This window comes from Temnothorax longispinosus, chromosome 2, assembly GCF_030848805.1.
Source record: "Temnothorax longispinosus isolate EJ_2023e chromosome 2, Tlon_JGU_v1, whole genome shotgun sequence".
NCBI classification, from domain to species: Eukaryota; Metazoa; Arthropoda; class Insecta; order Hymenoptera; family Formicidae; genus Temnothorax; species Temnothorax longispinosus.
The window spans coordinates 12,688,837-12,714,545 of NC_092359.1; the positions used below are offsets into that span (position 1 = coordinate 12,688,837).

The window sequence follows — 25,709 nt, forward strand, 5'->3', positions numbered from 1 at the left end:
CAACGCTAAACTAAATGAACCAATTATTTAAAAAATCAGACCAAACTGAAGTGGCTGCAACGCGTAGACACTTCAATAGCTATAACGAAATTTCTACGAAGTTTGAAAACGAATATTAATAGATGCTCGATCGAGGCCAATTAAGAATCTCTCGCAGCGGAGCGACGCGAAAACGCAGCCTGGCAAAATTTTTCGCTCTAGCAATACAATTTCGTTGCGACTTAACGAGGATCCTCGATCATTACTACAACCATTAATTAGCGTAGATAACAGCTATTGTTGTTCGTGATGTAATTATATGCTACAGAATGAAATTTCAAACGCGATTGTTCTTATTATAGTCGTTATTAACAGATAGACAGAAAATCGCGACATCTTGGAAAATGCAAGCGCACAATTGTGACGCTAATCGATAGCTGTTTTATTTGTTGCATGTTTGTACAATTGACATCAGTCGCGGCGACGCTTTTGCGACGGTGATGCCGCAGGCAAGCTGAACCGACATGCTTTCGGAAGCTCGTTCCGACGACACATATCTCTGAGACAAGTCGCAGAATTTCCGACAGCTCAACGAATAAAGTGTTTTTTAAATGTAGAACTATGCGAGCGTTTAATAAAAAACCCCCCGCGGCTTTACGACGACAGACGGACTAATATACGTGCTCAAGACTTTAATCTCTTCGGAAATTCTACCGCGCGGAATAAAATTTCACTCTCGTAACTCGAACGCCGTAAATTTCAAATAGCGAAAGACCCCCCGCGGCTGATTCGGCTGATAAATTCGCAATTTATTTATTTAATAAACAAGTAATAATTTATAAACTTAACGAATTATGTCTAGGTGAAGATGATAATACTTAAAATTTACATTATTATTGGAACGTGCAATTTGTATCTTGTGTATTTCATTGTTAGATGAAAGTTTCTCTGTGTCGAATGATCGTGTGACGTAATATTTATAATTTTTGCACAATTTTTACGTTAATGCGAAAACCGAAAAGCACCGTCCCCCTCTAATCCAAAGAAATCTGTTCACTTACTTTATCGTGTGAAAGATGATATTGAAACTGGCTTGACATTCAAAGCAGAAAGAATCACGCGGAAGCGCATTACTTGGGGAGCTTCTTCGCAGATTCGTTCTAAAACCGCATATTGTCAGATCGAAACTCAATGTTATAGAGAGCATCGCTCGTTCGTTGGATGTCGCAACGACGTCTGAAATGTGCGTGAAATAAGGACGGTGCCCACATTTTCAGAGGACGCATGTCGATTTGACAACAACAGTTTCATGAATGACAAACGTAGCTGTGTAGATAGTATATAGCCTTGCTATATTGAATTGAGAGCTTGTTTGTCAGAGATCTACAGCATGCGTATGTGTGTGTGGGTGTGTGTCGTATCGATCGCGACGGTAAAAAGCTCTTAATGCACGCTGCATGTTATACTTATATTTCTCTGCACTCCTCGCGATTTTTTTTCCCCATTATATTTATAGAATCCAAGAGAATGACTATAGCGATTAATCCAAGAGGAAGACGTAACTATCGATTAACGAACGATATTTTATAACAAGTTATCCTCCTTCTGATAAATATGCGAGAGGCTTTAGCGACGTTGCATCTATGCGCGCTATGCAAGCTCGATTAAAAAAAGGAAAAAACTCCTCGTGCAGGAATTTTCGTATCGAGCGCCCCTAGAGCTTGATTGGTTTAAATTTTCACTGTGCTCGGGATGCGTCCAAAAATAGTTATCGATGACGAACGTGATCGCTGGGTCGTGCCTCAGGCTATAGCCGTCCGTTAATAAATAATTTGGTGGAGAGATTGGAAGCGCGTAGGAAGTCAATGCCATGATACTTTCCGTCCTAAATTATTAGCGTTATCGTCCGTTAACCGTCCGCAAACGTTTAGCACATACATTACGCTCAATTACGTTTTTTGCGCCGTTAATTCGAATATTTTCGCGACTCTGGATGTCTCGTTTAGCAGAGTTTAGCTCGTGTCAGCGTTCAATCGAACTTCGATTTATTTTCTGTACGCTAAAACCCGAAAACCCCCACCGAATAGGCTCGTGTTTGCCGACTGAAAAATATGTTTGCACACTTGTCAGTCTTATCACACGCACGAGCACGCTCTCTCATTTGTCTTGCAAATAAATATTCTCATATATATCTATCCTGTTCACGTCGCTATCTATGCCTGAATATTTTATAACGCGCATATGTTTGTCACCACATAAGCTCTTATAAAAACGTGATTCTTACAAATTCGTCAATACACGCGAATGCAAAGTGTTTGTTATCGTACGCGCAATATTTCAATTCAGCCATTTATAATCGAAAGAACTACAATCGGATAAATTCCGCTGAAACGGTTATAACAACGAAAACTTACCTCGAGCTGATTGTAACGTGAATTTTGATTAATTGCCACGCTGAGCTTTTCAATTAATATCCGAAGAGCATAAATTACAACAATTGAACTCTGTACAGTTAATCAATAAGGATTCCATCTGACATGTCTGAAATGAAGCCTGGGGCTTTACTTGTTTTCAATTATCGCCAGATATACGACCTGGCCGTCTCGAATTTCCGCCCCGAACGACTATCTTCCACACAAACGACATCCTCGCACCTGCGTTCCCGGATCGTTAAATTGACGATTGTTCCGCGCGAACACTCGTATTTCCGATTAATACGTCGATCCGCGATTAAACAAACGGGGACGACGGGGACAGAGTAAAATCTCGGGGAATGTCAGCGGAAAAGGATAACAATTAAGGCACGGCTCTCAATCGCGATATGTACATCAGAAACGTCGGAGGATTAAGTGCGCGCGATACGACGCGTGAAAGCACCGCTTGGGGGGGCCGATGAATAAATGCGAGTCCGTTCCGTGATATTTCTCCCTTGTTCGCGGCCACCCGCGTGCATTTATAGATCGAAGCGCGGGCGCGCGAGCGAGCGGCGGACGGAGAACATTTATTTTATCGTGGCCCCCGCGCACAGTCACAGTCGCCGCACACGCAGCGGTGTATTAACAAAAGCGTGGAGAAAACGCGATAACGTTTCGATTTTCTAAACGACTCGGATTAGCGGATTGGTATAATACGGCGATGCAGCGGCGCGGGCGCGAATTTCCCGCTGATCCCTTCTGAAAATGCCATTGCTACGCGCGGCGGTGTGTCTTACAAGGTAACCTCGCGAACTCGAAAATTCTGATTTTAATGAAACTCCCCATACATGTAAGAGGGATAAAAAGATGAATTTAGAAATTTTTTGTTACTGTCCAAAAACGGTTTTAAGGGGTTAAACCACCACTCATATGTATAAGAGCGGTTTTTTGCTTTTCTCGATATATTTCGAAAAGTATTCGAGATATCAAAAAATGTTTCAAATAAATGTTTTATGGTAAAAACATCTCTATTTAACCACATTAATAAAATTTTAAAAACAAATTTTTTTTCTAATTTTTAATCAAAATTTTGTTTAAAAAATTATTTTTAAAAAATATTATATTAATGTTGTTGAATAGAGGAGATTTTACTATAAAACTTTTATAAGAAACATTTTTTGATATCTCAAATATTTTTTGAGATATATCGAGAAAAGTAAAAGCCGCTCTATACATATGAGTGGTGGTTTCGCCCCTTAAAACCATTTTTGGGCAGCAACAAAAAATTTCTAAATTCATTTTTTTACCCCTCCTACATGTGTGGGAAGTTTCATTAAAATCAGAATTTTCGAGTTCGCGAGGTTCCTTTGTTAGTTCGGTTTTCCTCGGGTGGAATCTTGCACATCAATCTTGCACGATAAACAGATAATGAATGAAACAAGACCGCTCCGCGAACAGAGTGCGTGAACAATTGCGCGCGAGAGACGAGAGGAAAATCTCCGCAGAATGCCGCTTAAAGCCGACGTGCGATATATCATTTAACTCCGTTTTATATAATTCCGGTAATTGCTATTAATTCTGAAGCGCAAACGGTTAATTATCGCGTAAACATCACTGCGTAATGCACCGCGCATTTTCCAAATATCTTCGAGCGAAGATAAACGCGGAAATACTTTGGAAAATATGGCCTCTTGCCGCTGACGACAAACGAGTCTCTTTGTTACGTCCGCGTATACGCGGACCATTAATACGGATCGGCTCAAAAATAGGGACAGCTCACATTTATCGGCGCTTCAGTAGACAAAACGCGGGCGGTGACAGGCTGCACGGTTTGTCGTGCGAAAGAGGGCCGTTCTAATTGATGGTCACCCCTTTCTTCGCAGTGGCGCGTGACCTGACCCATTTGTGCAGCCGTCTACGGTCTACGGCTTACACAGCACGTATACGTACAGTACGAAATCAATCCTACGAGGTTGCCGGGTTAGCTCGTGGATTAAGATCTCTATCAGCCGTGTGCCGCGCGCCAGAGAGCTCTCTGTACTTAATTTAGCGGTTAACAAACGCCCGCGCCGTCGCGCGAATTCGTTTCGAGGGTATAGGGCCGCTGAATAGGGGCGGATGTGCAGTCGTTTTCCAAGGATAAGCATGCGATTATCCGATTAGATGGATCCGATAATCCTGTGAACGCCGCAAACGGTCTTAGGGAGGAAAAGAGATTTCCAGCGCAATGACACGTTTTGGAGAGGTTTGCTCTCCCGCGATTTCAGTGAGAGTGTTACTCGAAGGCAACAAAAGCGATACTACTGCGATTGCGAGAAGCAATTATCGGGAATTATCGCTAAAGAGATTGTATGTCAGTGAGAATAATGTAACGCAACAGTTCGCTGCGATTGTAATACGACTGCGGAATTTCGCATCGCGATTTATCCGACACGGAAATGTGAATATTACAAAATATCGGACGGATGGACGATGGGTAATCGATCTATTGTGTAGAAGACACAATTACACTCCGGGCAATTACGCTGATAAGTCACCCTTGATATTCCTTCCGCTTTTTTTCCCGCGATAATTGCATTTCATGTCTAATGTCTATTATACGTCACATTTTTCGTTATTATCACATTTTATTCATCAGATAAAATGCTATATCATCGCTATTTTTCAAGAGTTAATTTTTCAATGCACCAGCTTTAATTCTTACAAAAATTACGGAAGAATAAAGTTGCGACAATTTTTTACGTCAATGTTATCTATAAGAAAGCGAGTAGTAATCTCTGGGAGACCGTAGCTTATTAAAGTATATTTACCATAAATTTCATCCCTTTTTTCCACGAATTATCAAGTATTTTTCGCTCTAACTCGTAATGCTCGCACTAGTTTGCACTAGTATGTATTCACCATGAGATAGAAAAAAAAAATATGAGACCGACGAGTTGACGTGAGAACGTTCGGATTATATCGCGCAAAGCGATGGCTGCGGCCGTTCGGCTCGGCAGCATGTTAATTCTCAGCATCGATCAGCGAGCCTGCCGAGAGCTGGCCGAAAACGAAATGGAAGTCCGTATATTTGTTCGCCTCTCTCTATGATAGCATTGACCCTCTCGCTGATATTTTACGGAAGAAATTCTCTGCGCGCGCGGAAATATGATCTTAACGGGCGTAATTAGGACTAAAAAAGTTACGACAGCCTTTCTATAAATTTACAAAGCTTAATGGCTACAGATGCTAGTTTATTTAAAGTTTAGAGAATCTTGGTTGATTTTCCTTATATTCCTTCTTTTTATCCCCTATAAAAATCTGGCGAAGTGAATTACTTCACTAGCACCAATTTGATTTTTTTTTTATTTTTTCATCGGCTTTTATACTATCGTTTGACGCCTCCTTCACCGCGGCTGGAATACCTCGTCCACGATGTTACGGTTGACTCGTATCACTCGAAAATACGGTACGTAATATCCCAAGTGATGCCTGCTCGATTTCCCGTTCGAGTGTGACACACTTGAACGTGTACGTGTCTCGTGTCACTTCAATCCGCGCGCAGCCATCTAATCCCGTGATATAGGCTAACTCACCCAAACTTTAGAGTTATATACCGATAGAAATTGTAGAGCTATCGATATGTCCAGATAGATAGATGTGGACAGTGCAGCGCTTTATTGTATAAAACTGTAACTGGTGATCCACTTCGACTGCGTAAAACGTTCTATGATTGACAACTTCTTCCTAAAGGTCCCCGCACAATGAAAAATTTAAGGAATAAAGAACAGATAAAACCGGATGCAATGAAAAGCATAGGCAGCAGAAACAGGGAATGACACAGGCGATAGATTTTTAACCTATCGGAAGCTGTGTATCAATGCTATACCAGCTTTATTCATGATTCCCTAGTCCTAATCGCTAATATCTGTTCCTTGTTCCTTATATTTTTCATTCCGCGGGGGCCCTAAAGCAGCGAGAAAGAGAAGAATCGTCGTTCCTCGTTCAGTACATTTAAAAATACAAAATATAGAGAGATAGAAGTTATATTCCGACAATGCGCCCCCATCCCCTAAAAATTGTTCAACGTCCGACAAAATACGGGAAAGGTTATTTTAGACACTCGGTCGTCACATCCACGAGTCCGCGCGGAAATAACGCGCGATAGAATCCCGCGCGCTCCATACCATATAGCGCTCTCTTTTCTTTCCGCCTACGTTTCCGTCGCGACGGAAGCACGTCATTAATCTGGAAAGCGTGGGAAATACGTTCAATACGCGACGATTTCAAAAGCGCACGTACTTACGCCGACCCGTCGGCGAGGAAACAGTGATATCCTGCTTCTCCGCGGCGCGCATAATAGATTTGCGTACGTAATCCTCGATTCCGCATTTGCATCTTTCGCGGGGATCCAGACTCTCCGCGATCGCACAGCAGAAAAAACGAAGGAAAAGAGAGAGAAACGAGAAGGGAAGCGGGATATGCGTTTCGCCAGCGGATGGCGCGGACGACGGCGACGACGGCGGCGTCGCTCAGTGGCTTCGGAATAAATTTGCGGGTCGCGTTTTGAGTATATCCTGAGCGGCGCGGTGAGTGGCGAGGGTGTATCGGGACCCTGACCTAGAAACCAACGCGTATCGATCGTAACTAGCGAATCCACACTTGGGGCTCGCCTTCCTTTTCCCTTCCTTTAACTCCGACGCTTTAACGTCATCCAGACACCACTCGAGATAATGCCGACGACGGCGACCAAGGACTCGCTCTCTGTTTCTCTACAGACGCTCTCGGATCCGCCGTTTGTGCCATCCCCAAAGCTGGTTTCTCTCTTTTCTTTTAAAATCTGGCCGGGAATAAAAATCTCCATATTCTCATTATTTACAAGTACGACTGTGGCGATCGCAAGTTTCCAATCAAATTATGTAAGAGGCTGTATACCGCGTCGTTTTAATTAAATTAAACGAGGCAAGCGCAAGTCGCACGCTCCTCAAATATATGTGAAAACACTGCACAAAGATAAAGCTGTAGATTAACATATTACTACAAATCGCTCGCGACGCGCTTTACAATTTTCCGGTATCATCTTTTTTATCATTAGCTCGTGTCGCAATGCAGTATTGCATCGTTGAAATGTTTATATATATATATATAGGGTGATTATTAACATATTACTCTTCTAAAAAAGTCGCTCGCCACGATTGATGATGAGGATAAACGAAGGGATGGTCAAAGTGTAACCAACTTCTTTTCCTGGGCACCGAAATCTCTATTAACAAGGAACTAATATAAAAGCTTAAGTAGGTCCCGCCAGAGATTATAAACCCTGAATTAATAGAGATACCATAGGAAATCTTGTAGCCATGCAGAGACTGGCACGAGCTATAACGTATGAAAGGGAATAAAAGATAAAATATTTATATTCTTACGATAAAAGAGAAAGTAACCGTGCAGTGCTCGATTTATATCAGGTGCCAGCATTAGAGAATTATATAATAAATATTACTAGTAATACATTCTTAGAATTCATAAAATCGAAAACGGGAGAAGGATTTTTGCACTACAAAAAAGAATTATGTTAAATTCATGCTATGTTTACATTCTGCTTTGCATCGCTGCATCAACGATCGCGAGAAGAAAGCCGTTCGCGTTTACCTGATAGATTTCCAAGTACATAACGTCCCTAGAAATGGAAAAGTTGTATGAAACTTAGTTTATATAGCGCTTGACAATTACATTAGTAGGTCACAGATGTATCAACCTGTTTGTTAAACTTTATTACTTCGTTTTGTTACGATTGGTATGATATTATCCGCTTTATTCTGCGCCGTATAGTCGTCGAATTATTTATCATCGGATTACACATACATATACAAGAGTGATAGCTCGCGCAAGTATTATACGCACAATCTTCTACGCAATCGTTCGAATCGCATTACCGACTCATCCCTCAGTGCGAATATAGAATAATTAATTTTATGTATATAATATAATATTATAATAGTTCTAATAATTAATATTTAAACGTCGGGATTGTCCTTTTACAAAGCTGAATTATTAATAATACTTTTTTTTATTGAAAAGAATAATTTGCCGGAAAATTCGCATAAAAGCTTAATTGAATGAGCAAATTCATCTCTTTAATCCATATGACATTAACGTGAATATTTTATATATACTCTGATAAAAAATTCATATCATTGGATGATATAAAATTTGCGGCTGAAAAAAATCAACAACATATAGATATTTTTACACTTTGGCTCGACGTTTTGCGAAACAATGGGCACACTTTTGCGGCCGAGTGTCAGCAGGATCTCTGCGGTGGTTTCTGTGTATCCCTGCGGTTTCTGGCCGAAGACGGCGCGGCGCGCGAGTGCGAGCAATCAATCACGTCGGGTTTTGCATTAGAATTACCTAGCACCCTTAATCGCTTACACGCGAGGCAGTATTCGATACCGGCCGGCAACGAAAGGCCCCGGTTTAACAAAATCGATCGACCTTAGTCGAAGTGTTTGGCAAAAGAAGCGCGGTATCGATTTTGCTGAGAGTTCTCGGAGTACACCCGAAATGACGAGAGATAGGCAAGGCTGTAACAGGATATAAAGGGCAAGAGTCTCTTGGTGCAATCTTCAAGTACGCGGAGGATCGTGATAGTTGATAAAATGTTTCTTCCTTAGCCACACCTGGTGCGCACATAGGCCTGTTCGTTTTCTCTGCACTTCTGAACTAGTGCAATAAGTTGGAGTGAAACAAATATATTTTCTTTTATTCTAACTTATTGCACTAGTTCAGAAGTGCAGCGAAAACGAACAGGCCTATAATCGTGTTCTATATCGACTTTCATATACATATAAAACTCACGCTTTTACATCGTACTATTTTCGATAATTTTTTTATTTTAATTTTTGAGAGGCTGTGAAACTAGAAAATCTTCTCGGTTATGTGGAAGGTACCTGTCTTCAGCCTACAAAATGGCAAGAGTAAATGGATAGGGCAAGTACTCGAAGTCTCGGATTTAAATTTCTGTATAATTCGCTAAACGGGGCCGGATGACAGCAAAACTCGTTGATATTATCTCCAGTAGTACTACCGTGACCATTTTAACTTAAAAGGAGATTACCCCGAGACGAGTTATTGAAATCTGACGGGAAAGAGTTATTGAAACCTACGTCGTTTCCATAAGGAAGACACCGTTTCTGATTAACTCGGCCAGGGTGCTTTCAGGAATTTAATAGTCTTTGATTTAGGTGACTCTCTATCTATGCAGCTTGAACTTATAATGACAATCTCCGCGTTATCGAACTTTCTCCGAAGGCGAGATATATTATTAAGATAAATGACAGGATTATATAAGACATGTGGGGAATCTTATTTGGTTACTTTCTTTATTAACCGTATAATACATGCAAATGATATTGATAATATAAATTCCTTAAATCAATTTTTTAATATAAGTTATTTGTGCATAAATAACTAAAAATTTATTTATTCTGTAATAAAATTTGAAATAAAATATAGAAAAAACTTTTAAAACAATTTGCAGTTTGCAGTTTAAATAACTAAAATGCACTAACAGTCGATTAATTAACTTCACTCTAATCACTCAATTCGACTTAAGAGATCATCCATTATATCTAACCCCAATCGAACGCAACGTATGGCTAAAATCCTCTTAAAGCCCTTTTTCTATTCGCTCGAATGACGCGTTGCGCTCGATTCGACGACTGGACAAATACGAAAGCACCTGTTAACATAGTAGCTGTTATTCCACCACGGGGAACAGGACACCCCCTTGTTAGTTTTCCACGCGCATAGTCTTTAACTATGCACGAATTCCTCGCAGTCGGACAACTATAGAAAACATTTCCGACGAACGCGTCGCAACTTTCGCGCATTATTCGATGTCACTTTACCCATTCCCAACAGCTGATGCTTTTAATTGTTTATAAAGCGGGAGCCAGGCAGGCCGAGTAAACGCGGGTTGATTGAGTTTTGTGGGTTAACAGGCAGTGCCCTGTCGAGCCCGTTCCTATATCACGAACCTACAAACCTTATACCGACTCCGATTCCCGACGTTACACACTCCCGACCGAAGCTTTCCACCATCTCGAAACTGATAATCGACTGTGAGTTTAACAGATTGAGACACGATAGCTAACCGACCTTTTCCTCGCCGTTCTCTCCTCGCCATTTCTTTCTGACCCATCCTTCCCTCCACCCACTTCCTTTTTCTGGCTACCCATCTTGCTCCGGGCAGCGTCGGGGTCGATACTACTATCGCATTCTACTTTCTAGCCCCCGGGCTCTTCGCCTTTTTTTTCTCACCTCGTTTCCACCTTCGGGGGATGAAGGCCACTTACTCGAGCTTTTTCTCTTTGACCTACTGCTGGCATCGCGCACGCAGATCCGTGATCCCTTAGCACGAAGCACGATAAGCGGTGAGTTAGGTGGGCCCTTTTAAGCTCGACTCACGCCACGGACAGAGCAATGATCATAGTTTTGTCAGTCCGCTAGATCGTATCGCAATTGATTTCGAATCAGGCTCAAGTCTTTGATCTCTCAACGATTTGTTTATCAAAAATATAATCGCGATAACGACGTTACTCATGCGAAGTGACCTTTCCCTATCGCGCTCGTATCTTTTTGTAAACCCGCTCAGAATGTTAAACTGCAAATAAATGGTTGAAAAACGATATCATTTTTTCAAACAAAGCCTTACATCTGAAACAGCTTTGTGCAAATATGGATGCACCGCAGATATTTTTTATCGCTTTCGCGCCGTTATTCTCTCTTTTTAATGTTACGAAGCACCGTACGGATGGACCCGTGTTATGCATCGCGGGGAGATCCAATTTCTGGAATTAAAAAAAAGAGCTATAGATGTATGCGCGGATAGCGTGTGTTGCATATAGAGAGCCGAAATAAATAACAAACTACGTTACCCCACTGAGAACGACTCTATTTTATTTCCATATAATACCGAATTTCAGCTTCTCCGCGCTTTTTTTTACCCGTCAACTTCTCGTTTTGACTTTCAACCACTTCTAGCGAGCAGCGGCAAAAGTTCGCACGAGCTCTGTAGTAACCGACATATTTGGAGCACCTCACAACTGGTTCGCGAAAACAGATTGTTAGCTATAGTTACTTCACGATACTTTCTGACGAGTGCATTTTGATGATGACTTGCAAAGTTCGCTTATAAAATATATTCCGGCTATCACAAATGATACAGAAAGCTTTAAAGTAACTTACATATTGTGACTTGTCTTGATTGTTTTTATAGCGTAAAGGAATGTAAAAAAAAATAATAAAAAATCTATGAGAGAACTGTGTCAAAAAACGAATAATTGATAAATTATTCCTTCTTTTTTCTTCACTCTGTATTTCTCTATTTTTAGAATCTTTTTTTTCTTACAATGCAATGCAACACAAAATGGATATCCTGTCAGTTGAGTGAATGGAGCAAGTAATCACATATGATTATACAGATTTATCTTCCTTTATTGCATATACGTAAGACCCATTAATAATTAATCGTCGAACCAATTGAATATGGCCGATTATCCGTAAGTGATTAATTCGTCACATTGCGAAATCATTTCGTTCTCCAAAATCATTCAAATTTATTCCCTCTTAAATCACACGTGCGATAATTCTACTTCTCGTTTATTAACGAAGGTTACCAACAAACGTGAAGAAGAAGAGTCTTACGATCACGGAAAGGTTTTAGCACTCAGAGAAATAGATATAATGTCGATTGATCGACTACTTGTTGAAATAACGATGATCCCTTTTAGCGGCAAGACCATTCGAGTTCTCGAATTCTCTCCCCAAAGCTATCTATAGAACTTATGTACATCCTAAATTATGCATGATCTGTACACATGGCGCACTATGAATTGTACATAGCGGAAACGGACGTGCCTCATACATACACAAATGTCCTGTTCCTATATTATATGTATTTATATATTTCATGTTCGCTAGCTTGGAGCATGCTAAATTTTGCGGCAATAATTATCTGCATTGGATTAAACGCAAATTAATTTTGGGCAAGGTTCAATAAAGTCGAAAAATAAAAAAAAAATTAAGAGCTTGTTCCCGAAATAAAATTACTCTACAAAAGTGAATGGGTGCTCCCTGTAAACGGAAGCTCGTATTCATCTTATCACGGAGAAAAAGTTACGGTTGCTACAACAGAATAATGCTGTTAATTTTCGCCCATCCATACAAAAGGGTTATGGAAACCATAGTACTCTGGAAGTGACCTATGGTTTCCATATGGTTTCCATATGGTTGCCCTAACCTTAGTGAGGGTAGCTACTATATGGATGTTGCAACCATAATATATGGATGTTACAACCATAATGAACAATTATTCACCCGACAAAAAAAAATTATTTATTTCGAAATTTTATTACTATTTTTTAACTAAATTTGTTTCTTAAGATGCAGTCTATGATTATAAATATTTTCTCGTATTTAAAAACACATATAAAAACACACATACCTTGGTGGGATTCGAACTCGGGACCTCTGGATCGTGAGCCAACTGCCTTACGTGGTAGACCACTTCTTAATTTAATGTTAGTATTATATTTAGTCTACATATGTCAACCAGCGCAAATATATAATTTTTCAAAAATCATCTTAAGAAACAAATTCAGTTTAAAAAAAGTAATAAAATTTTGAATTGGATATATGATATAATATTTCTTATAATGTCGGGTGAATGTCAGAAACCAGTGTCGGCTCATTACGAAATTTTGTGTTCGTAAATATATTTATGAAAAAAGTATATTTATAAAGGCCTATCTACATAAGACGCAGAACGCGAGTCGCAAGACACACGCACAGTCTACATGTCAATCTAACCTCTATACACAAAGAGGTTAGATTGACATGTAGACTGTGTGTGTGCTTGCGACTCGCGTTCTGCGTCTTATGTAGATAGGCCTTAAAGTTAAAACATCCTTATCAAATCCACTTTATTCTATGCAGAAATTCTTTTGCGCGCGCAATGGAACTAAACTCTCAATCATGCAGTGATTCAGTGCTGTACCGTGCAGCTATATCTTATGGATCTCTCAACCATAATAATTGTGCTGCAGACCACATAAGAGGGATAGCAATAATCCTTTGGTTGAGGCAACCATATACGAGGGTATTATAACCGAATGTTACGTATCGTAAGAACTACGGTTATGACAACTGTATAAATGGGCATATCTTAACAGCTACATTGAATGTAATATCAATTTAACTTGAATTTACATCCATTTCTCTTTTAATCATAGAGAACATTGTTGTAACAACCGTAACAATTTTCTCCGTGATTCTTTTCAATTTTAATATTTGCCTTTGATATACTTATATATATATATCATCGCGCCGCGCGAACGCTTTCTATGCTCCGCTGCATGTTGCACATCACTTCAGAAGTGAAATTGGAGACCTAACGCAGCAAAAATTATAGTACACAGTACACATTACATATATTATTAGTCATATGGTATTTTTATGAAAGAACAACATTATGCAATATTAATATTTAAATACTTATTAATTCTAGAATTTTTATTTTAGGAAAAAAACGATTTTTAAATAGAAATAAATTTTCGCAATTTTGAAACAAAAATACATTTAAGTTTTAGTACCAAATAAAATAAACTCTCCTCTTTTGCATGGTAATTTTGTGTTCTTGATAAATTTTGTAAACAATATTTATTAGTTACATTATATATGCATGAGATTATTTGGTTTTTAAATTAATTAACATTTTGATTATTGCAATAAAACGCATACACTGGTTGCGAAGTTTTCGTAAAATGTTATTGAATAAAAAAGTTAAATCTTGTTCTTTTTTCGAATTTGCACGATGAAGAATTGACATTTGCATTTGCATTGCAAGCCAACAACATAACTGAATAGCGTTTACAAAAACTTAAGAAGGATGCTCACACAAGCTGCTCATAGACTTTAGATCGAGAATCACTTCTAAGTGAATTAACGAATCATGTTTGTTCTCTTAAGGTTGGAGATTGTAGAAGTCCGTAGAGAGTACAATATATCTCGACGAAAGCGACAGTATTTTGTATACATTTTGTAGAATTAAAGGGTAGAACTGCATGCGACGAATTTTTATGTATCTTGCGATTATCTCGAAGAGTTGCATTTTCAATCTTTCGCCGATTTACCAACGTTGCGGAAATCGACGGAGCGAATAAAGAAAGAAATTTGATACGCGGCTCACGCAGATCGACGTTTTGTAAATGTCTCACGCTCGCTCGGCCTGGCGTAAAATAAGAACAAAAGACCCGGGAACGACATTTCCCTATTTTCTGATCGCAATCGGAAACTCGGCGAAGCGCGGAATTTGCGAGCATTGGGAAATTTGCTCGAACGCAACGAACCCGCTCCGATATAATTGCACCCTGGCAACGGCATTAATGCACACAGCAGAGAAGCCGACTCAATTTCTGACAAAACAGCTCAAACACGCTATAAACGTTGTAATTAGCGCGGTTAAACATGATCTTCGCATGGTCTGCGCGGTGTATCTACGCTTTTTGCCAATCATAGTCAATAGTCGCTCTAATAAACACCAAAACAGAAACTACTCCTATTGCAGATGTAATCTGCAACTGCCAAATTTCTTGATTATTTTTGCGGTCTTCGAAATACATCATCTCTTGCTGCCTAATATTCGCCCTGTTAAAAAAATTAGAAGTTGAGATTCATGTTCGAAATCGCTTACAAAAACAAATTGCGTCGCGGACGAAACGCCGTGCAATTTCGTTGTAAATTCAACTACGAAATGATCGCACAGTTAAGAGCTAAATGCAGCGTGCCTCCGCCCTCATTAACCTGCATCTCTGGTGCTGTTCAGGCAAGGTGGACGAGAAAGCGACGCAGCTGCATGCGATAGCGTCGCTGAAGGTGCTGCTGGATGCCACCAAGCCGCATAACGGCGCCGCGACCTCGACCGCCGCCCATTACTCCGGCGCGCCCTCGAAGGAGACGACTCTGCAGCTGCAGCAGGGCTCGCAGGGCACCACAACCACCACCACGACTACGACTACCACCGCCGGCACCACCGCCGGCATTCAGGAACTTCCGAACGGCGGTATCGCCGCCGGTCTCGACGCTGGGCTCGATTCGGTAAATATCGCGGAATGCAAGAAATGCCAAGAGTGCCCCGCGCGCGCGACAGATTCATCGATTCTGGCACGCGTTGCGGACATTAGGATTATTAAATTGCTACGCCGTGTACATTTTCGTATAACGATTTTTTTGTTTTTCTCGTATCCGCATCTTCCGAGATCAGAACGCGGCACTTGTATGGATTTTGCGGACGTAACGAGAAGAAACAAAAGTTACAAACGCTAACACGTTTGTGTCGTTTAATAAAATCGATCGGTGTGTCTGCGAGTTATAAATGATCCTTCTACCCTTTTACTTCTGCGAGTGAAGGAAAAAACCCCGTATGTGAGTGAGGAAGGATCTACGATCCGATTCGTTACACGGTGTACCTACCTCGATCCGGGAGATTGGAATAGTTTCGCGTATTTCCCGTACGCTGCACACCGTCGTAAAACAAAGAGGCCGCGAACACACGTTGATTGGAATTTGTCGTTCCATTTTTCTTGACAAAACGTTTGATTCGATGGCGACGGCGGCGGCGGCGGCGTATATCTGTCGTTGCGTTTCTCGTGACTCGTTCGAAATATACTTACTATTTTATTTTCCGATGATCGCGCAAGAATATTCCAAGAGAAAAATAACTTTCAACCCGATAAATTAGTACGATAGGCTAATTTTAGGATTAAGTATAACTTCGCGACTCGGCTGTCGCGTATCTCGGAGCACGCGTTGCAAAAGGGCACGTTAGTTCGATATCGTAACGTTCTACTTTCCATTGTGAAATGTTTGCTTCTATCACGACTTGGATATCCTGAATTAGAATAGGCAGTTTAATTCCCACAATACTGCGAATCACGCGAAGTAATCCTTTTTAACTTGCACGTCGAACGCCGTTATGGATGTAACATTCTATCCTATGTATTTTAGATTCCTTCTTCATTTTAGATTACAACTTTACTATAAAAGTTTCAACAAAGAAAAAGCACGATTAAATCAGAATTAATCGATCAAAGCATTTCAAATAGTGACAAAAGGTTTCTGTAAGTTTTGAACTAATGCCGCAGTGCCTACACGTTTCTTACGAATTAACATCACTGTTGAAACCAAATTTAAAACAATCGATATCGCTTCCTATTTAGCTCCCTGAATATCATGTTCGTAAACGGTCCGTAGAGTAATAGGGGTGAGTCCCCAAGAGTAATCAAAGTTATAGCTTCACGCCCGGAGCGCCTTATACGCGCACGAGTATAAATCGGCACGGTGTGTTCATCCATTTAGGTCTTATCGGGACAACCGCAATTTTCACCCAGCGAACTTGGCAATCATAAATCAGAGCGTCGCTCGATATTTGTCGGCTTCGAACTTTAAAAGTTCATCCAAGGTTATTTTGCCTACGTCGAAATCAGATACGCGGGAATGAAATACTAATACATGAAGGCGGGGGTCCGTCACGCTGCGGTGCATCTTTCACGCAGAGAAATTCGAGCAATCCCAGCGTAGTTGCACGCACGATAAGGTTGTCAGACGAAGAAAAACGGTCTATAAGTTTTTTACCTATCGTTTGATACGTTATTCGCGCGGTGGAAAATTTTTTGTCACCTTTCCCCCCGGGAAAGGAACGACTGGCGAGCAATCGATACAATAAGAAGGGTAAAAACGCAACGTGTGATATTGCTTGTCTGAACTTCCCCGTTGCTCGTCAGATGATATCGCGTAGAATTCTACCCCATTCCAGACGCAGACAGAGATAAATATTTAATAATTCTTCGCGACGCGACGGCACGTAGCGATAGGAACGCATGTATATTCGAAGGCCCCTCATTTCCCGTAGCGCTGGCCTCCGACTTCGACAAACCGTTTTATCGCCCGCCCATCTTGCCTTCGGTGTCTCTCGCAAGTCCTTCGACGGATCCTGAAGTGGCGTCGCGAATTACGGACAATGGAGGCAAATAAGAATCCCATTTGCAAGTCCGCTTAACGCTTACCTGAGCCGCTTACGGTAAACATAAATATTAGATCGACTTTTAATTGCGGTACGAAAGAAATTTTCGCCAAAGCGCCGGATAATGACAATAAAATACGTCTAACTGATTTTTGCTCCAACTAAAAAAGCATTGTCTCGGGGCGGCGCGCGACGGTAAAGCAAATCAGTAGTCGCCCCGCAACAAATTACCATGCCGTGCACGACCCTCGGTTTAAATCGATAGTTTGCGTCGTGTCATTTTCTTGCGTCAAACATTAGAGTTTTTATCGCCGCATTAACATTTATCACGCCTACCGCACGAGATACTACTCGCTTAAAAAATGCATTCCATGTAAGCGTGGCACGTCCTCTGTATCGAATCTTATCCGGCATCGCCCCCCTTTTACGATTCCGCGACTAACAATAAGATCAACTCGGACAAATCTGATTGAATCAGCCACGATATTCTGTAAGCTTCCGTATAAAAATCGCAATTTCCAGTTACGCCATTCTATTTTAACGGTCTCTGTAACGTTACGTGATATAAAAAATGAGTCATGTAACCTGTATAAAAAATACTTTTTTTTTACATTATTACAAGTAAATTTTTTAATTAAAAAAACGATACAACTTTAATATTTTTTCATGTTAACGATAACCAATTGGCATCTCTTAATTAAAAGCTCAATCAGCATGTCGTTGAATATAGTGATCGAACATGCAGCGTTTGCGAAAAAAAGTTGCACTTTTACATGAAATTTGCTTTAAAATTGGACAGGAAATATAAAACGTGATGCTTTTGATTAGCATAATGTGAATAAAAAAGATATATACTACTAATTTGCACCGACAGATATTCACTTAACGTTTAAAAGAATCGTGTAAAAGAGACTGCGCTTTTACCGGGAACGCTTTCGCAACAATCGCCATGATACAAAAGACCTCTTGTTTGATCGTTCTTGCGCCAATCGTCCTTATACAACTACTGACGCAGAGAGAAATGTCAGAGAATGTCGAAACAATTTCCCCGAGCGACGCATAATCACCGTTGCAATTCGGAGAGCTACTCTGCGGAAATATAAATCGGAACTTGACTATCCGGAGTTCTCTCTCTCTCTCTCTCTCTCTCTCTCTCCTCTCTCCTCTCTCTCTCTCTCTCTCTCTCTCTCTCTCTCTCTCTCTCTCTCTCTCTCTCTCTCTCTCTCTCTCTCTCTCTCTCTCTCTCTCTCTCTCTCTCTCTCTCTCTCTCTCTCTCTCTCTCTCTCTCTCTCTCTCTCTCTCTCTCTCTCTCTCTCTCTCTCTCTCTCTCTCTCTCTCTCTCTCTCTCTCTCTCTCGCTCTCTCTCGAGAATATTAGCCAGTGCGCTGCTGGCTGGTATCGTGGCGCGTGGACGGAGCGGTGAGTAGTCTCAGGCGGCTTTGTCCTAAATGACCGAAGAGAGGGCCTTTTCATTTTGAATGCATCGGAGAATCTGGGTCAATGCTGCTGCATCCCACACCCCGTCCGCTGATGCGCATTTGCAGCCTCACTTGCGCTTCCCACGGATAATCGGAGTAAAGTCACCAACCCTACGATTTTCCACAAAAGTTTGCGAAATTTGTGGGAACAATGTGGGAACGCCCCGCCCCGGAAAAGCTCACACGATATAGTTCGGTCCGGCAAGTAGCTTCGTTAAGTTCAACAAAACAGAGTGACAAGATTCCAGATTAATGGCCCCCGAAGAAAGTTTCGCGCGCTGTAAAAGCTCCTTCCGAGTCTTATCTTAATTCGCTTCTCGACATTTGTAATATAATTTGTTATTTACAGTGACATAATTTATTCCCTCATTATACGGATTATTTAGTTGTAAACATTATAGGATAAATCTCGCGCATTAACTCGGGCGATTTCTCCTCTTCAGCAAACACGGCCTTTTAATGTCGCTCCCTGCTAATGTAACAAACATTCAAAACGAGGATTAGTCCGGCGTACGGGGAATTACGTTCATTTCGTTCTTGAAGTGTGAGTGCGCTGAAAATTATGATACTTCACAAATATGCTCTGTGGCATTGCGTTGTGTTTGCTCGAGACGGAACAACAGAGAGATACTTTATTGCCTTTGTAACTAACTCGTTAGAGTAGATCTTTGATCTTCGATCTTTGAATTTCGTAACATTCTTCAATAATGCATATAAACGTTTTATTCAGTCTCTTCAGAACAACAATGAATGTTGCATCTTGAACGCAATTAGGTATATAATTAAATAAATTCGATCTGCAAATTAGACTGAAACTTAATGACGAAAAATATGATTCCAGAAGAATCTCATTTTTGTTAAATATTTGTTCACAGGGCGAAGAGGATGAACCTCCGGAGGCCTTGAACATGGGCTGGCCAAGCAGCCCGAGAAAAAGGCTAACTTACATTTTGGTTGCGCCAATCTTATTTCCTCTTTGGTTGACGTTACCGGATACGAGAACACCTAGAGGTAATTAATGATCATCTTTCTATACCCATATAGATTCGAGCAACCTCTAATAAATCATTTTTCACTCAAGTGAATATTTCCTGATTTCGCTATCTTTTCTCCACATCAGTTTCAAGAGTTTTTATACAATATAAATGTAAAAGATTGAAAAAATTACATTTACTTTATTAATTACGATTTCCAATTTTGCGAAATTAACACCCGCGCACATGCAAACACACTTACATTGAAATTAAATATACATATATACCTATATAAAGATTAATATAATAGCTTTGCAAGAGAGAATCAAGCAAAACTAAATTTTCTCAGCCATTTGATGGATGGGAAAACGGCCGAATATTTGCACCAACACTATAATACTTCATCCGATGGCCTTCTTTCTCAGTGTTTTCACTGTTGACTGTTCGGATAGTAATATTAGATTTCTCCACACTGACGGATAATCGGTCTTGAATAGAGGCAAATGAAAACTGGAGCAAAGACAAAAGCAAGAACCTTTTGTCAAGCGCAAGAGCGATCAAGCAGTTTTCATTTACATATCTTGCATCTATTGCGAGACCTAAACTCCGTCGTTCTCCTTGAAAAGTCAATTAGGATATTTATGAAACGAATATATAAGTCCTCAAGGACGGGGACTTTAATTTATCAAAAGTATTTTTAATCGGTAAATACGTGCTATGAACTTGCATCGATGTCTCCCGCTCCGCTTTCCATCTTTATTCCGCTTGTGTGCTCGCTATCTCTATTCCTTGATAATGAGATGGTGATATTAAGACGTAGGTAATATATCATAGATAATTTCCACTTCAATTTCATAACTCGTTAATAGTAAAGGAGAATATATATATATGTATATATATTCACGTATATCTCCACCACTTCGCGCGCTCGACTGCAATAAATTGCGAATTGCGGAATAGATGTCCGATCTGCGTATTACTTAAGGAATGAAAATCGGCGGCATCCAAGAGTCTCACGCGATACCATCCAATATCACATTTTATACTTGATTGTATGTTAATTGCATACCTAACCGCTTCGCTTTGCCGATCGAAGCGTGAATGACGATTTATCCGATTTTCGCTGGAAATATTATCTGAATAGACGGAAAAGCGTTACGAATGCGCCATTAATTACGACCGGGGGAAAAAACTCCCGGCCGACGTATATATTTTTTTTTAACCCGCCAAAAACGTCAGGATCAGATTAAATCCTATCAATCAGCGCGCGAACGTCGCGCGATGTTTTGCTCCCGCCCCGATATCGACCCCCGTGGTAATATTAACTCAACTCCGGGAATTCGGGATTCCGAGCCATCGATTTCGTCGTGGTGGAACTCGCCTCGTCAATACAAGAGACTAATTAAACGGCACTTACAGTTAACTCGCCGAGAACGAGTTTTATCCAGCTTACACCTTCTTATCATTGTCCGACGTATAACGGCATTTTGTCGAAGATTAGCGGTAGAAAAAGAAGATAAAACTCTTTTTTTTTTTCTTCTTGAAACCTCGCGATGAGAACGTCGATAACGGGTTAGGTAGCGGGAAAGATGTTACGATGGTCGCAATTCGGTCGTTTAACGGGAGAAGCGAGAACGAGCGTGTCTATATCGTTTTCGGTACATGCCGCATATCGATTTAATAATAAATGTTAAGATCAACCCGAGCGCGGCGGCACACGCTGCCGGTTGCCGCTGTTATTCACTATTATTCACCGTCATTTATCACGCGTCTTCTGCATTATCTCGGCCTATTAGTGCGTTTCTATTCGCAATATTGCACAATACGAAAGATGATATTGACACACTAATTTCGCATTGGGGAAACGACTGATTGTCGCGCATGTACAAACGCATAGATGGCCGTACGTACGTGCGCGGCGCTGACTCTATTGTCAGCTAAAATTCCGATATGTCCTTTGAATTTCAGCAATCTCGATTACCTTTGATTACGGATCTATTAATATGAATGTTATCGCAATCAATTAAGAGACGCACCATGAGACGCACAAAGAAATAGAAACATTTGTAATAAATCAAAACATGCAAAATTCCTTTTTTTTCATAAACATTGATAAATTCTCCTAATTCGTAACCCTAGTAAATAATTGTCGCTCAGATTTAACAAAGAATGCAACTACTTTCATACCAAATTAAGATTTATTCTCATAGTGTAATCTCTTTTCTCGAATAATTAAAGCTGTCCGGGCTAAACTTAATCTCACTTAAATTAAGATAATTAGTTATCGCATAGCTCTTTCATTGCGTACCTCCATTCATCCAGATTACAAAATTAATATAAGAAACAATTTAATAGGGAAAGTTTTGTATCTTCTCATTTTTTGTCCGTGGAGACTGCCATAATCGTAATTAGAAGTCAATTTTGAGAACGCTTACCAAAAAAGTTGTTACCTTTAGAACGAAGAATCGTCTGCGAAGAATATATTCTGCGAAAATCATTTAGAGCGAAACTCTTCCGTCGCTCTTAAACTAAACCCTCGAGATTCGGTCATTAGGATTAGATTACGGGACGGATTAGATACGTCGAACTTCATTATCGTCATTGCAGCATTAAAGCACGTAAATGCGGCATCAAAGTTTGCAAACTGGCGGTTCTTATTGGCTGAGAACGACTTCGCCTACTATTATATTCATCAAGAAAAAATGCGATCTACTAAAAAAATCCCTCACTTAATAACTACTTCATAAAAGCTCTACTTCAAACAATTCACTATTAACTGCAAAGTTACGTCATCACTAAATTATTAGAATAATTAACTTAATTGGATTAATCTTTAATTTCACATCTATAATCTTGATATTTCTATTTAAATTCCACTTCATATACCGACATACGTTTGATTCTCAGCAATCTTTTTATCAATATGTGTATTTCATACTTTTAACTACTCTTTCGCATCTAAAACGAACTAATTTTTCAAATTCATATTGCATACTCTAGTTAGCCAATGACTCATTGTGATATCAGAATGGTAATCGACCAAACACACTTAGCATACTTAAACTACTTCCGTTAATAGGAACTGCAACCGAGTGGTGCGAATAAAATGCCTGGCGCCACACGGCTGACTACATAATCCCGCGCGAGTGAAGGAACATCCCGCGTTATTACGGGCACCTCGGTCTTGTCTCTACGACTCTATTCTCGTGGGAAAAATTGCCGTGAAATCACGTCCGATATTGACGTTGATCCTCCACGATGATTTATGTAATCTCTATAGAACGACCCCGGCAGGGATCGTGTGTAACAGATACCGTGCATCTCCACGCGCTTAATTTCAGGGAAGAAGTTCTTCCCGATAACGTTCATCGGCTCGATCTTCTGGATCGCGGCGTACTCGTACCTGATGGTCTGGTGGGCGAACGTCGCCGGCGACACGGTGGCCATACCGCCGGAAGTAATGGGCCTGACGTTCCTCGCAGCTGGCACCAGCATACCGGACCTCATCACAAGCGTCATCGTGGCGCGAAAGGGATACGGCGACATGGCCGTGTCGAGTTCCGTCGGCAGCAACATCTTCGACGTGACCGTTGGGTGAGCATCCAAATCTCTTCCAGAAGTCCCCGTTGCAACGTTGTCCTGTGATGTATCGCATGGACTTCAGTATTTTATTCCAAAAGATTCTAGAAAATTTGTTCCAATTTTACCAATTACTTCATACATAGTTTAAACTTGTTTAATTTTATTATGCAATATTATCATTCGATAGCGAATTTTTTATAGAAGACTGTTTCGTGCGAATAATAGTTTGCAAATATCCAATTCTTTTATAATTCTATTTTACATGTATTATTGTTTAAATTTTACAATCTCTACGTATTAAAATATTTTTTAACAATCTGATTCGAGAAAGTAGAAAGTTTTAACTGTACTCGTAATGAAAGCTTAAGGTAGTCGTCTCGTTAGGGCATGTATTAGATAAAGTTTTCGATTTCGGATTTTATATCAAATTATATGATCAGCTTTGCAGTCGATTTTTTCTGTGGCTCCTTACCGACTATTTACTCTAGAAAATCGATCTCGAAAATCACAAATTTTGCATTACTTCATACAGAAAAGAAGGCTCTATCACGGTTTCAATCACATATTTTCGTATTTGTCGATTAGATGAAGTGAGAAAAAAACATTGCTTTTTGTACATTAGATTTCGAAGAATCCGATGCAACCATAAAATATATAGGTTACCGGAGATTTCGCTGCTAATTTTTTAGTTTATTTTAGTGAAAATGCGGTAATCGAGCAGACATTTTTTGGTCGAGGTGAGGTTGGGAAGACTTGGCAACGCCGCTGGCTAATCACTGTAGTTGCAGGTTATGGGGCTCGTCTTTCTTAGCCGAATTGGATAGTGATTGACACCCCTGTCATGCGTTTTGAAACCCTTTCTGAGTAATTGTCAAAATTCAATCAAAAAGGAGATGTAACCTCACTTGTAACCTTTCTCGACGACTCGCATGATCAGCTGATCAAAACGGAGTCAAATGAGAAAAATCACATAATTTGGAAAAAGTAACATACTTTGTCACGTATGAAATTTTACACCATAATTCATAAAATTATTTTTCCCTTAGCAAAAATTGCCTGAAATATATTTCTGAACGTGAAAACCTACAAACAGTCACATGACTAGCACGTAGCGAGACGCCTACCTTAACATAAAACTAAAATATTTTTGAAAATGCAGTAAAAATGAAGAGTGTGACCTCAGGAAATAATATTTTATTAGTATAATGGAATAAAATTTTAGGAGAAAAATATAAGTACACATACAATACATCCATTCACAAAAAGTCATACCATTATATTTCCATTTTAGAGATATCGCAGCAACGTGTAATTTATTGATTCTGCATGTGAAGAGATTTACGATATATTTCAATATATATTATATGAAATAAAACCGTTATTTGAAATAGATAAGAAAGAAAGATAAAGCCTCTAAAGAGAAAACACGAAACGTCATATTGATTTTCCAATATAATTTATAACAAACTTCAAAAAAATAAGAAAAATTTAGAATATATAATAGATTAACATTAATAATTTGAGCGATGTAGATAAAGGTGCAAAGTAAATGCAGAGTTATACCTATACATTCCCGATTTATATTAACACATTTTTACGTACAGAACATTATAACAAAGTGAATATGCACGGCATGAATAACAAAAGAGGAAGCAAATTAAGAAGAAACTTTGATGTGCTTCCAATATTGTCATTAAAATGTCAACGCTACGATTCTATCCACATGAACTCGCCATTTGATTAACCTCCGTAAATTATACTAACATTATTATCTCCTCGCGTTTAATCGTAATTGTTTAACATCGTGGAATTAAGTTGTATTTTAAGATTACGTGAGGTTTAATATTTATCTAGCAAAAAAACTTGCGATATTCTGCAAAAGTTGTACGTGAAGATTTTCCAAAAACTTTCTTGTCGTGAGAACAGTGCAAGATATTAAAACAGTATGTTGCAACCCAGAAATTTAATACATTTCTGAAAGCATCCGCAGCTTTCTCTGTTTTTGAACCCGAAACCCATTTACGTTGTGCTATATTGAAGGATCGATTAACGAAAAGGGCCAGGTGCCAAAGAGGCCAGGAAGCTTTATTCGAGAAGGGATATCAATCTCAAATTTCGGTAACGTCAATCGTTCGAGCGGAAAGAGGAAAATAGCGTGTCAAGATAGCATTTAACGCGGCAAAGAAATATCGGTCGGCTTGCACCGCAGATTTCCATTTTA

At 39.9% G+C, this 25,709-nt stretch overlaps 1 protein-coding gene across 1 annotated transcript in view; it reads left to right on the plus strand.

Moving 5' to 3' along the window:
- Positions 1–25,709, plus strand: part of Nckx30c (solute carrier family 24 member Nckx30C) — a 102,346-nt gene that overhangs the window by 63,373 nt on the left and 13,264 nt on the right. Inside the window, exons 5-7 of the mRNA XM_071798059.1 lie at positions 15,259–15,530; positions 19,808–19,943; positions 23,248–23,500. Of these exons, the coding sequence (XP_071654160.1) occupies positions 15,259–15,530; positions 19,808–19,943; positions 23,248–23,500 (661 nt within the window). The remainder of the gene's footprint in view (positions 1–15,258; positions 15,531–19,807; positions 19,944–23,247; positions 23,501–25,709) is intronic.